The sequence below is a fragment of the Haematobia irritans genome, chromosome 2 (genome assembly GCF_050003625.1).
Source record: "Haematobia irritans isolate KBUSLIRL chromosome 2, ASM5000362v1, whole genome shotgun sequence".
Lineage (NCBI taxonomy): Eukaryota > Metazoa > Arthropoda > Insecta > Diptera > Muscidae > Haematobia > Haematobia irritans.
Window position 1 is genome coordinate 187234396 of NC_134398.1, and position 14814 is coordinate 187249209.

The following is a 14814-nucleotide window of genomic DNA, read 5'->3' on the forward strand; positions in this document are numbered from 1 at the left end:
AAATTTTGCAAAAATTTTCTATAGAAATAAAAGTTTGGAAAAATTTTCTATAGAAATAAAATTACTGGTTATTTTTATGGTTGGTCAGTTACTTTTATTGGACGATCTAAAATTTTGACCAAAGTGTCTATAGATATAAAACTTTGACAAAATTTTCTATAGAAATGAAATTTTGACAACATTTTCTATAGAAATAAAATTTTGACAACATTTTCTATAGAAATAAAATTTTGACGAAATTTTTTATAGAAATAAAATTTTGAAAAAAATCCTATAGAAATAAAATTTTGAAAAATTTGAAAAATTTTGACAAAATTTTCTATAGAAATGAAATTTTGAAAAAATTTCTATAGAAATAAAATTTTGACAAAATTTTCTAAAGAAATAAAATTTTGACAAAATTTTCTATAGAAATAAATTTTTGACAAATTTTTCTATAGAAATAAAATTTTGACAAATTTTCTATAGAAATTATATTTTGACAAAATTTTCTATAGAAATTAAATTGTGACAAATTTTGCTCTAGAAATAAAATTTTGCTACAAAAATAAAATTTTGACAAAAATTTCTATAGAAATAAACTTTTTACAAAATATTCTATAGAAATAAAATTTTGACAAAATTTTCTATAGAAATGAAATTTTGAAAACATTTCTATGGAAATAAAATTTTGACAAAATTTTCTAAAGAAATAAAATTTTGACAAAATTTTCTATAGAACTAAAATTTTGACAAAATTTTCTATAGAAACAAAATTTTGACAAAATTTTCTATAGAAATTACATTGTGACAAATTTTGCTCTAGAAATAAAATTTTGACAAATTTTGCTACAAAAATAAAATTTGACAAAATTTTCTATAGCAATAAAATTTTGACAAAATTTTCTATAGCAATAGATTTTTGACAAAATTTTCTATAGAAATAAACTTTTTACAAAATATTCTATAGAAATTTTGCAAAAATTTTCTATAGAAATAAAAGTTTGGAAAAATTTTCTATAGAAATAAAATTACTGGTTATTTTTATGGTTGGTCAGTTACTTTTATTGGACGATCTAAAATTTTGACCAAAGTGTCTATAGATATAAAACTTTGACAAAATTTTCTATAGAAATGAAATTTTGACAACATTTTCTATAGAAATAAAATTTTGACAACATTTTCTATAGAAATAAAATTTTGACGAAATTTTTTATAGAAATAAAATTTTGAAAAAAATCCTATAGAAATAAAATTTTGAAAAATTTGAAAAATTTTGACAAAATTTTCTATAGAAATGAAATTTTGAAAAAATTTCTATAGAAATAAAATTTTGACAAAATTTTCTAAAGAAATAAAATTTTGACAAAATTTTCTATAGAAATAAATTTTTGACAAATTTTTCTATAGAAATAAAATTTTGACAAATTTTCTATAGAAATTATATTTTGACAAAATTTTCTATAGAAATTAAATTGTGACAAATTTTGCTCTAGAAATAAAATTTTGCTACAAAAATAAAATTTTGACAAAAATTTCTATAGAAATAAACTTTTTACAAAATATTCTATAGAAATAAAATTTTGACAAAATTTTCTATAGAAATGAAATTTTGAAAACATTTCTATAGAAATAAAATTTTGACAAAATTTTCTAAAGAAATAAAATTTTGACAAAATTTTCTATAGAACTAAAATTTTGACAAAATTTTCTATAGAAACAAAATTTTCTATAGAAATAAAATTTTGACAAAATTTTTTATAGGAATAGAATTGTGACCAAATTTTCTATACAAATAAAATTTGACAAAATTTTCTATAGAAATAAAATTCTAACAAAATTATCTATAGAAATAAAATTTTGAAAATTTTTTTTATAAAAATAACATTTTGCAAAATTTTTTATAGAAATAAAATTTTGCAAAAATTTTCTATAGAAATAAAAGTTTGCAAAAATTGTCTATAGAAATAAAATTTTGACAACATTTTCTATAGAAATAACATTTTAAAAAATATTTTGACAAAATTTTCTATAGAAATAAAATTTTGGCAAATTTTTCGATAGAAATAAAATTTTGCAACAATTTACTATATAAAAAAATTTGACGAAATTTTCTATAGAACTAAAATTTTGACAAATTGTTCTATAGAAATAAAATTTTGTAAAAATTTTCTATGGAAATAAAATTTTAACAAAATTTTTTATACAAATAAAATTTTCTACAGAAATAAAATTTTGCAAAAATTTTCTATAAAAATAAAATTTTGCAAAAATTTTCTATAGAAATAAAACTTTGCAAAAGTATTCTATATAAATAAAATTATGACAACATTTTCTATAGAATAAAATTTTCCCAAATTTTTCAATAGAAATAAAACTTTAACACAATTTTCTAAAATTTTCACAAAATTTTCTGTAGAAATACAATTTTGAAAAAAATGTCTATAGAAATAAAATGTTGACAAAATTTTTTATAGAAATAAAATTTTGGAAAAAATTCTATAGAAATAAAATTTTGACAAAAATTTTTATAAAAATAAAATTTTAACAAAATTTTCCATAGAAATAAAATCTGCACAAATTTTTCTATAGAAATAAATTTTTACAAAATTTTCTATAAAATTTGGACAAAATTTTCTATAGCAATAAAATTTTGACGAAATTTTCAATGGAAGTAAAATTTTAACGAAATTTTCTATAGAAATAAAAATTTGAAAAAATTTTCAATAGAAATAAAATTTTGCAAAAATTTTCTATAGAAATAAAATTTTGCAACAATTTTCTACAGAAATAAAATTTTGCAAAAATTTTCTATAGAATAAAATTTTCACAAAATTTTCTATAGAAATAAAATTTTGACAAAACTTTCTATAGAAATAAAATTCTGATAACATTTTCTATAGAAATAAAATTTTCACGAAGTTTTCAGTAGAAGTAAAATTTTGACGAAGTTTTCCATAGAAATATAATTTTGCATAAATTTTCCATAGAAATAAAATTTTGCAAGAATTTTGAATAGAAATAAAATTTTGTAAAAATTTTCTATAGAAATAAAGTTTTGCAAAATTTTCAATAGAAAAAAAATTTGACAAAATTTTCTATAGAAATAAAATGTGGACAACATATTCTGTAGAAAAAAATATTTGCTATGAAAACAAGATACTTGAAAATTTGAAAAATCTATAAAAAAATTTGACAAGACTTTCTATAAAAACAATATCTTTTAAAATTGTAATATTTGTTTTAGGCGGTACTATCGAAAACTCCCATTTTCTGCCTTTTGTAGAATTAGTTACTTTTTCTTGTTGGTGCGGCAAAGTAAAAATATTAAAAATTTCGACACATTTCTTGGGACGATCAAAAAATAATAAGTAAGCTTCTAAAATAAAATAATAAAACATTTCGAATCAAGAAACATTTTTGTATAATAATCACAGACATTTGATGAAACACTGCAAAAATAATATTTTTTATGTGATAGTTTTTTGGTAAAATTTTCTTTAAATTTTGGTGGATTATTTTTGGCTCGTGTGGCAACCGTGGTTTCAATCCGTTACACTTTTGCGCTTAGGGCATTTTAGTGGTTGGCACTAAAACATACAAAATTGTCGATCACCTCAATACGGTGCTTTACCGGGAATATGACATGATTGATATGTGGTCAAAATATGACTTCTAAAGGAGTCGGTTCATAATTATATATATCACCCATATAAATCGATGTCCACATTTGACCTCCGCCTTGTGGAAGAACAAAGTTCATCCGATCCGATGGAAAATTTACATTCAATGTCAGTATAGGTTTTCTAACTACCATGCAAGAATGAGCCTTTCATGTTTATTTCTTAGAACAAATAAATCGATCTTGACCGCATTTATTGAATAAATAGACCCTCACATAATACACTTCCCCTTCTGACTTTCTATTGAATTCTAATGACATTCCCTCTATTTATTGTCTATATAAATTTCCATCTCCATTGTGTCAATGTCATTTGAAATTTTGCTCAAAAACAAAAACATATTTTTATGTTATTGTCTCGCTAAGATTTGGAAATTTGTTATGATGAAAATCACTATGACATAGTCATGGTTATCATGGCTTTTGTTGATATCAAGCTGCAAGTCATACAAGGTGGATATATCAACGTCACTCAGATTGTCATCACTAGATCATCATCGAAGGTACACAATATTCACTTGGAATGTCCTAATTTTTGAGATATAGAAAAAATATATTTCTCGAGTATCATATATTGAAGAAGTGTGTGGAGAGTATTTGTTCTTTTGTTATTCATTCATAGCGATAAACAACAAAAATGCAAGGGATTTTTTTCTCCTGTGAATTCCCATTAAGAATTTATCACTTTGGGAAATTGTTATCCATTCGACCAAGTAAATATACTCGAAACAGAAGAGGATTTTCCTACCCTCCTCCCCCTACACCACACCCCATAAATTTTAATGTATGCAAAAAATGCAACAATTGACCCAGATTTTTGAATATTTTGAAAAATACTTATTACGCACACACACACACACATAATATATATACACTTACTATTTGAACTCTCCCAGTGTCAACATCAATGCTCTCTCTTTCAGTCTCACTCACTCTCATTCATAGACGCATCACATGCATTCCGTAAAAATAACAAAAGATATCCCACCCACATAAACTCAGCATTTGTATGTTAGTACGTTCATACGAATGTGTTTATTTGCATTGTGGATTATTTTGAGTGATTTGTATGCGCATTTGTGGGTGCGTATACGTATTTTTGTGTAGTTTAGAGCTGCATTATGGGATAAAAGTGTACAAAAAAAAATATAAAATTGAATTGTTCTATAAAAATATACTTATTTCTTTTTGAATTAATGGACAAACAAATAGGGCCATGCAAAAAGTAAACTGCATTTATAAGAAAGCGAAGATAGGATATATTGGTTCATTTTTATTTTGTTTTATTATTATTTATTTTTATACCCTCCACCATAGGATGGGGGTATATTAACTTTGTGTATATATATTCTAGGTCGTGGTGAAATTCTGAGTCGATCTAAGCATGTCCGTCCGTCCGTCCGTCTGTTGAAATCACGCTAACTTCCGAAAGAAACAAGCTATCGACTTGAAACTTGGCACAAGTAGTTGCTATCGATGTAGGTCGGTATTGAAAATGGACCATATCGGTCCACTTTTACGTATAGCCCCCATATAAAGGGACCCTCAGATTTGGCTTGTGGAGCCTCTAACAGAAGCATATTTCGTCCGATCCGGCTGAAATTTGGTATATGGTGTTAGTCTATGGTCTCTAACAACCATGCAAAACTTGGTCCACATCGGTCCATAATTATATATAGCCCCCATATAAACCGATCCCCAGATTTGTCTTGCGGAGCCTCAAAGAGAAGAAAATTTCATCCGATCCGGCTGAAATTTGGTACATGATGTTGGTATATGGTCTCTAATAATCATGCAAAAATTGGTCCACATCGGTCCATAATTATATATAGCCCCCATATAAACCGATCCCCAGATTTGGCTTGCGGAGCCTAAAAGAGAAGCAAATTTCATCCGATCCGGCTGAAATTTGGTACATGATGTTGGTATATGGTCTCTAATAACCATGCAAAAATTGGTCCATATCGGTCCTTAATTATAAATAGCCCCCATATAAACCGATCCCCAGATTTGGCTTGCGGAGCCTAAAAGAGAAGCAAATTTCATCCGATCCGGCTGGAATTTGGTACATGGTGTTGGTATATGGTCTCTAATAACCATGCAAAAATTGGTCCACATCGGTTCATAATTATATATAGCCGCCATATAAACCGATCCCCAGATTTGGCTTGCGAAGTCTCCAAGAGAAGCAAATTTCATCCGATCCGGCTGAAATTTGGTACATGATGTTGGTATATGGTCTCTAACAACCATGCAAAAATTGGTCCACATCGGTTCATAATTATATATAGCCCCCATATAAACCGATCCCCAGATTTGGCTTGCGAAGTCTCCAAGAGAAGCAAAATTCATCCAATCCGGTTGTAATTTGGAACATGGTGTTAGTATATGATCTTTAACAACCGTGCCTGAATTGGTCCACATCGGTTCATAATTATATATAGCCCCCATATAAACCGATCCCCAGATTTGGCTTGCGAAGTCTCCAAGAGAAGCAAATTTCATCCGATCCGGCTGAAATTTGGTACATGATGTTAGTATATGATCTTTAACAACCGTGCCAGAATTGGTCCATATCGGTCCATAATTATATATAGCCCCCATATAAAACGTTCTCCAGATTTGACCTCCGAAGCCTCTTGGAAGAGCAAAATTCATTCGGTCCAATCACACAAAAATTGGTCCACATCTGTTCATAATCATGGTTGCCACTAGAGCCAAAAATAATCTACCAAAATTTTATTTCTTAGAAAATGTTGTCAATATTTTATTTCTAGAGAAAATTTTGTTAAAATTTTATTCGGTTCATAATAAAATTTTCATCATTGTCAAAATTTTATTTCTATAGAAAATTATGTTCAAATTTTATTCGGTTCATAATCATGGTTGCCACTCGAGCCAAAAATAATCTACCAAGATTTGATTTCTATAGAAAATTTTGTCAAAAGTTTATTTCTATAGAAAATTTTTTTAAAATTTTATTTCTGTAGAAATTTTTGTCAAAATTTTCGTTCTATAGAAAATTTTGTCAAAATTTTTATTTCTATAGAAAATTTTGTGAAAATTTTATTTCTTTTTAAGATACCTTGCCATCGGCAAGCGTTACCGCAACTTAAGTAATTCGATTGTGGATGGCAGTGTTTAGAAGAAGTTTCTACGCAATCCATGATGGAGGGTACATAAGCTTCGGCCTGGCCGAACTTACGGCCGTATATACTTGTTTCATTTTATAAATATTAGATTTCCCAACTTTAGGCATGTGACCCGATAGATACTTATAATACGAAGGTTGCCTTTTATTTTGCGGGATTACAATCTACCAAATTATCGTAATGCTTGCAATTTTTGAGGTTATGCGTATTCAGAACGTTTGACATACGAGCACTATTTGTGTTGTTTACAGCAACTTAAAAGATTCATCCGCCCAAAAATGGAATTAAATCGTGAACATTTTCGTGCGATTATTGTTTACAATTTTCGACGTGAATTCACGGTAGTCACACGTGCCAAAAATAATCGACAAAATTTGATGAAAAATTTACCACAAATCTACCAAATTAAAAACAAGTATATACAGCAGTAAGTTCGGCCGGGCCGAATCTTAAATACCCACCACCATGAACCAAATATTAGGGTTTCCTTTGAAATTTCAGGAGGGCTTGAGGACACTTCCCGAAGATAAATTTAAAGATTTCACCTATGAGGACTATATCAGATTCTGGATTTATAAGAACCATTTTGGTTTGAGTTTTAGAGGAATCATTAACATCTCTTGTAAGTGTGCAAAAAAATTATAAAATTACGTCTTGATTTGAAATCTTAAATCTGTAGATTTTCACCCGAGAAGTAAAATCTGGAAATTTTACTTTGAGTTTCAAGCAATTTTCATGATCAGTGCGCCTTCTATACCCTCAAGAAGTGAAGTCGGTCTATATGGACCGATAAAAACTTAATCGGATTCACGTTTTTGTGAGCCTAAAATACCAGAATATTTACAATTTCAGGCAAATCGGATAAAAACTACGGTTTCTAGAAACCCAAGGAGTTAAGTCGGGAGATTGTTCTTATGGGGGCTATAATAAAATATGGACCGATACTCACCGTTTTCGGCACACCTCTTTATGGCCCGAAAATACATCTAGATTTCCAATTTCAGGCAAATTGCATAAAAACTTCGGATTCTAGAAGCCCAAGAAGTAAAATCGGGATATCGGTCTATATGGGGGCTATACCAAAACATGGACCGATACTCACCATTTGTGGTACACCTCTTTATGGCCCTAAAATACCTATAAATTTCCAATTTCAGGCAAATTCTATATAAACTATGGATTCTATAAACCCAAGATCTAAAATCGGGAGATCGGTCTATATGGGGGCTATACCAAAACATGGAACGATACGGACCATTTTCGGCACACCTTTTGATGATCCTCAAGTACCTCTAGATTTCAAATTTCAGGCAAATTGGATAAAAACTACGATTTCTATAAGCCCATGACCCCAAATCGGGAGGTCGGTTTATATGGGGACTATATCAAAACCTGGACCGATATAGCCCATCTTTGAACTTGACCTGCCTGCAGACAAAAGACGAGTTTGTGCAAAATTTCAGCACGATTGCTTCATTATTGAAGACTGTAGCGTGATTACAACAGACAGATAGACAGACAGACAGACAGCCAGACAGATAGACAGACAGACAGACGGGCAGACGGACATCGTTAAATCGTCTTAGAATTTCTCCCTGATCAAGAATATATATACTTTATATAGTCGGAAATCGATATTTCGATGTGTTACAAACGGAATGGCAAACTTATTATACCCCCGTCATCATTCTATGGTGGTGGGTATAAAAAAGAACTTATTTTGAAGTTGTTGATCAAATTTTTGTAGTTAATATATAAAAATGTTATTTTATTCGAATGAAATGTTTTATATTGAATTTATAGACAATTTTGTTAAAAATTTATTTCTATAGAAAATTTTGACAAAATTTTATGTCTATAGCAAATTCAAAATTTTGTTTAAATTTTATTTCTGCGAAAACATTTTTTTCAAAATTATATTTCTATAGTAAATTTTGTCAAAATTTTATTTCTATTGAAATTTTTGTTAAAAAATTATTTCTATAGAAAATTTTGTCAAAATATTATTTCTATAGAAAAATTTTATTTCATTGTTGTTGTTGTTTCTTTTTTTTTTTTGATTTCATCTTATAACCATTGAACCACACTTGAACAAAGTTAAACAAACGAGAGATACTGTTATTGTTATCAGCTGAGTTTTCTCTGATCGATGTATATGAAAAATGCCGTCCAATGTGAGAAAAAGCATTAATACTCAAAAAAACATTATCGTATGTTTACAATGCCAAACAACAGTGTTGGATAGTGATGGAGCGATAGAATGTGATTATTGCAAAAAAACTCTCCACTTGCAATGTACAAAGCTGAACAAAGTGGAAGTAGAAAAGTTCTTGGACGATGAATCTCTTGCTTTTAAGTGTCATGTGTGTGAGCCTACAACTGACAATAAACATGAATTTAAAATGATGTTCAAAGAAATGAGAGAACTGAAAGAGACGATGAAGTTTATGTCATCTCAATATGATGACATTTTAAAAGGTGTGAGAAAGAATACTCAAGATATAAAAAACTTACAAAGAGAAAACCGAAACTTGAGAGAAAGTAATAAACAACTAACATCAACTGTTGCATTTTTAAGTGAAGCTAGAGTGGAGAATAATTGTATAATAAATGGTATTCAAACAGACAATAATGCTAAACCAATTGATGTTGTTATGGATATTATAAAAAAGTCAGGAGCAGAAATATCAGAAGATAAAATCGATAAGGCGTATTTTCTTAAACAAAGAAACAACCAATCATCTGTTGTGGTCAAATTCGTAAACAACCGAAGCAAGGTGACATTCATGAAAGAGAAAAAGAAATTGAGTGAATTAGATGATACGAAAAAGGTCTATGTCAACGATTTTCTATCCAAAGAAACACTAAACGTTTTTAAGTATGCGAAATCGTTGAAATCTGTTGGATTTAAATTTATCTATACAAGCGGTGGTAGAGTTTTTGCTAAGAAAAATGAAGAATCGAGACAAATGAGAATATGGTCGTTGGAGGACGTGGATGAAATCTTGAAAAAGTATGCTGGTGGTATAACCAAAACTAATGTCCGTCGTTCTGGTGTTTATGATATTGATGACGAGGATGATGAGGATGATGATGATAATGATGTAGATCAAGATGGCCATTAAAATATTGTATTATTATATATTTTTTTAATTTTATATGTTTATTGGTAATATTTACTCAATAACTAATGATCTCTAATTACTTTAAAAATGTAAATTCATATAATACTTTTATTTGTAATAATAATCAGATAAATTTTCATATATTATCTATTAATGTTAGAAGTATTTCTTCGATAAACAAATTTAATAAATTTAAAAATGAAATAAGTCAACTTATTAATCTGCCTGATGTTATTGCTATTCAGGAAACCTGGATCAGTAGACAATATGTAAATCTATACAAAATTGATGGCTACAAAGCTGTACACTGTGTGCGTATGGATGGTTTCGGTGGGACAACAATTTTCGTCAAATCAACTTTAAAACACAATACTGTTATAAATAAAAGCGAAAATAATTTGGATATTGTTGCGATTGAATTACCTGAGATCAAATTAAATAATTTGAAAATTACGATACTATCAATATATAGATCACAACGATGTGTTGTCAGTAATTTTATTGCACAGTTGGAGTTGGCCTTGAAGGAATTTCGATCTAGTAATATTTTGGTTGTTGGTGATGTTAATGTTGACTTGTTGGTACCTAATCGGTCACTAAATTTGTTGGAAAATCTGATGTATGATTATAACTTGCACTCTTGTCATGAAAATATAACTAGACCATCCAGTGGAACATGTATAGATTGGGTTTTCAGCAACAACCCTTCGAAATTTTTGGTTTGCAGTGTTGAAAACACACTCTCTGATCATAATTTTGTTTTTTGTGATGTAGCATTACATTCGGATAAGAATGAGTATCTTACGGAATATCAAGAGAAAATAAATTATACGAAATTTGGTCAACTTATAGATCCTACTTTATCCTCAATACTCAATCGGACTCCTTCTCCTGATTTATGTCAAAAACTTGTCCAGTTACTATCAACTGCTGCAAGTCGCAGTACCGAAACATCCACGAAGCGAATAAATATGAGAATGAAAATGGCCCCCTGGATTAATGAAGCGTTATATAACTTGATATGTCTTAAGCAAAATTTGTTAAAAAAGAGAAGAAGAAAAAGAACTAATTATAGTTTGAATGAGCAACTGAAAAGAATAAGCAAAATAATCAAGTTATGTAATAAAAAACTGATGGATGATTACTACCAGCAAAATTTAGGATTTTGTGGCACAGATGCAAGACGAACATGGCGGTTTTTAAATAATGAGTTGGGGAGACAGAAAACTCAAACGTTGGAACTTTTTAATGAAAATGGAAGATTAATTAGTGATGATGTAGAGAAAGCTATAACCCTAAATGAATATTTTGTTAAATCAATTCTTGATCTAAAAAATGGCATTCAACATTACCAATATGATGACATAAATATGTTTGGTACATTAGTACAACAGTTTACTTCATGGGACTTAGTTGAGATTTGTGGATCGGATATAATAAATGTTATCGAAGCTCTAAACATGAACAAAAGTTCCGGTTATGACAACATAACAGTGAGAATGATTTGTATGAGAAAGGAATTGGTTGGTGAAATATTGGCAAAAATCTTCAATGAAATGATAGAAAATAGGAAGTATCCTGACGTGCTGAAAATTCATAAAATTATTCCTATACCTAAAGTTCCAGGTTCGAGACGAGTTACAGATTTTCGACCTGTAGCAGTGTTGCCAATTATCGACAAAATTTTTGAAAAAATCATATGTAATCAGTTTTCTCAGTTTCTAAATGAGAATAATATTTTATATGAAAATCAGTTTGGGTTCACTAAAGGTTGTGGAACGGATGCAGCTTTGGTGTATGTTATAGAATATATTTGTGCTGGACTAGACTCTGGATATAAAGGAGTCGCTGGAGTATTTTTCGACTATTCAAAGGCTTTCGACTTAGTACAGCACGACATATTGCTAGAAAAGCTACGTTACATTGGAGTATCTGGCCGTACAGTGGAGCTTCTAAAAGATTATTTGAGTAATCGATTTCAATATGTCCAAGTAGGCGAATCCAAGAGCAATAAATTGCCAGTAAATTATGGTGTTCCGCAAGGAAGTGTACTAGGACCACTACTCTTCAAGATATATATAAATGATTTAAAAAATATAAACTTTAATGGGAAGTTAGTAATGTTTGCTGATGACTTGTGTCTGTTTTACAAATACAAACATGAAACAGTATTGCAGACGGAGATACAATACGACGCATCAATATTGTCGGAGTATGCACGATTAAATAAACTTATTTTGAACTCATCAAAAACTAAGTTCATTAGGTTTACCACAAATGTAAGAGAAACTGGAGAGATGACTGTTCCAATTAATGGAGAAACTATTCAAGAGTCTAAGACGGTCAAATATTTAGGAGTGAATTTGTGTAGCAATCTTCTTTGGGATGAACACATAAAAAGTGTAAAGGCAAAAGTATCATCAGCCACTGGAATTTTGCATAAGTTTAGAAATATTTTAACTACTGATACAAAACTGATGATATATCACTCACTTATCCATTCCCACTTGACATATTTACCTATAATTTATGCACATCGTTCAACGAGAACTTTAAAGGAGCTACAGTCCGCCCAGAACAAAGCCTTAAAAGTTGTCTACAATTTGCCACTGCGTTATCCAACAACACTTTTATATAAAAATCATGCTAAAAATATATTGCCAATTCGTGGTTTATATAAGCAGCAGTTATTGTTATATATGTTCAAATCTGTACATAGATTAAACACAAGATCGTTACAATTTGATCAAAATTTTACCAGAACAGGGAGAGTAACTAGACAATCCAGTAATTTGAATGTAGCACGTTGTCGGATAGATTTAACCAAGCAAAGAATATCATTTGCCGGTCCTACTGAATACAATAACTTGCCAGGCAGATTAAAAAACATTTGTATTATATCTTCATTTAAAAATGAACTAAAGTCATATTTATTAGATAATTTGACAATGCTTTTGTAATCCAAATATTATGTAAATTATATAGAATTTCTTTTTATGGAATCGTTAAATATTAGTTAAAGTTGCCATGGTTTGGTCTCTTTAAAGCCTTAAGGCGCTGAGACCTCAAAATGTACATATTGTAAATTTAAAATATGAAATAAAATGAATCCAAAAAAAAAAAAAAAAAAACCTTCCGAAAAAAGGTTTTATATGATAGCCGGCTTATGCCGAAATAAATTCGTATAAACATATCTCTTTTCCGTTGCCACCGTCAAATCATCGATTTGAGTGCAGTTGGCTGGGTTTATTTTGAGCGTGCTTCCTCTTTTTTCATTCGTTCTGTTTTGTTATTGTTGGTTTTGTTCTTTAATCATTGTTGTTGTTTTTATTCTGATAATTGGTTGATAGTTTTGTGCAAGTAGAGGATGCTGATGAGGAATGTGGTAATTCCGAAACGTGCGTCTACCAATCATCTTGCAGTCTAGAGGGCCCAAATAAATTTGACAAACATTATTTTCCTCTGTTGGTTAAGCTACACTTGTAGTTTAGTCAATGTATGGTTTTAAGCTGAAATCAAAAAAAAAAAAAAAATAAAACAACAACAATGCTTAAAGAACAAAACCAACATTAACAAAACAAAAAATATTATTTCTATGAATATTTCGTCAAAATTTTGTTTTTTATTTCTATAGAAAAAATTGTTACAATTTTATTTCTATAGAAAATTTTGTTACAATTTTATTTCTATAGAGAATTTTTTCCAAAATTTATTTCTATAGAAAATTGTGTCCACATTTCATTGCTATAGAAAATTTTGCCAAAATTTTATTACTTTAGAAAATTTTGTCAAAATTTAATTTCTATAGAAAATTTTTGTCAAAATTGTATTTCTATAGAAAATTTTGTCCAAATTTTATTTCTACAGAAGATTTTGTAAATTTTTTTATTTCTATAGAAAAATTTGTTACAATTTTATTTCTATAGAGAATTTTGTCCAAATTTTATTTCTATAGAAAATTTTGTCCACATTTTATTGCTATAGAAAATTTTGCCAAAATTTTATTACTGTAGAAAATTTTGTCAAAATTTCTATTGAAAATTTTGTCCAAATTTTATTTCTATAGAAAATTTTGTCAAATTTTTTTTAATAGAAAATTTTGTAAATTTTTTCAAAATATTATTTCTATAGTAAATTTTGTCAAAATTTTATTTCTATAGAAAATTTTGTCAAAATTTTATTTTATTTCTATAGAAAATTTTGTCCAAATTTTATTTCTATAGAAAATTTTAGAAAGTTTTTTCAACATATTGTTTCTATAGTAAATTTTTTCAAAATATTATTTCTATAGTAAATTTTGTCAAAATTTTATTTCTATAGAAAATTTTGTCAAAATTTTATTTTATTTCTATAGAAAATTTTGTCCAATTTTTATTTCTATAGAAAATTTTGTCCAACTTTTATCTCTATAGAAAATTTTAGAAAGTTTTTTCAACATATTGTTTCTATAGTAAATTTTGTCAAAATTTTATTTCTATAGAAAATTTTGTCAAAATTTTATTTTATTTCTTTAGAAAAATTTGTCAACATTTTATTTCTATAGAATATTTTGTCAATTTTTTAATTTCTATGGAAAATTTTGTTACAATATTATTTCTATAGAAAATTTTTGCAAAATTTTATTTCTATGGAAAAATTTGTCAAAATTTTATTTCTCTAGAAAATTTTGTCAAAATTTTATTTTATTTCTATAGAGAAATTTGTCAACATTTTATTTCTATAGAATATTTTGTCAATTTTTTTATTTCTATAAAAATTTTTGTTACAATTTTATTTCTATAGAAAATGTGTGAACATTTTATTTCTATAGAATATAGAAAATTTTTGTACAATTTTATTTCTATAGGAAATTTTGTCAAAATTTAATTTCTATAGG

At 28.0% G+C, this 14814-nt stretch overlaps 2 protein-coding genes across 2 annotated transcripts in view; both read left to right on the forward strand.

The window, feature by feature from the left end:
• The window catches only part of Trpgamma (Transient receptor potential cation channel gamma), a 97657-nt gene that overhangs the window by 20366 nt on the left and 62477 nt on the right, over nt 1–14814 (forward strand). The gene's annotated exons all lie outside the window — the stretch shown is intronic.
• LOC142225189 (uncharacterized) lies at nt 8976–12898 on the forward strand. Its single transcript, XM_075294968.1, has 2 exons — nt 8976–9917; nt 10067–12898. The coding sequence occupies exons 1-2, from the start codon at nt 8976–8978 to the stop codon at nt 12896–12898; spliced, it is 3774 nt and encodes a 1257-aa protein (XP_075151083.1).

Bases quoted from the DNA above. Each gene is read 5' to 3' on its own strand.
- LOC142225189 (XM_075294968.1), top strand. From the start codon at position 8,976: ATGCCGTCCAATGTGAGAAAAAGCATTAATACTCAAAAAAACATTATC. The intron at 9,918-10,066 runs GTAGATCAAGAT...AATAATAATCAG, and splicing joins AGGATGATGATGATAATGAT to ATAAATTTTCATATATTATC.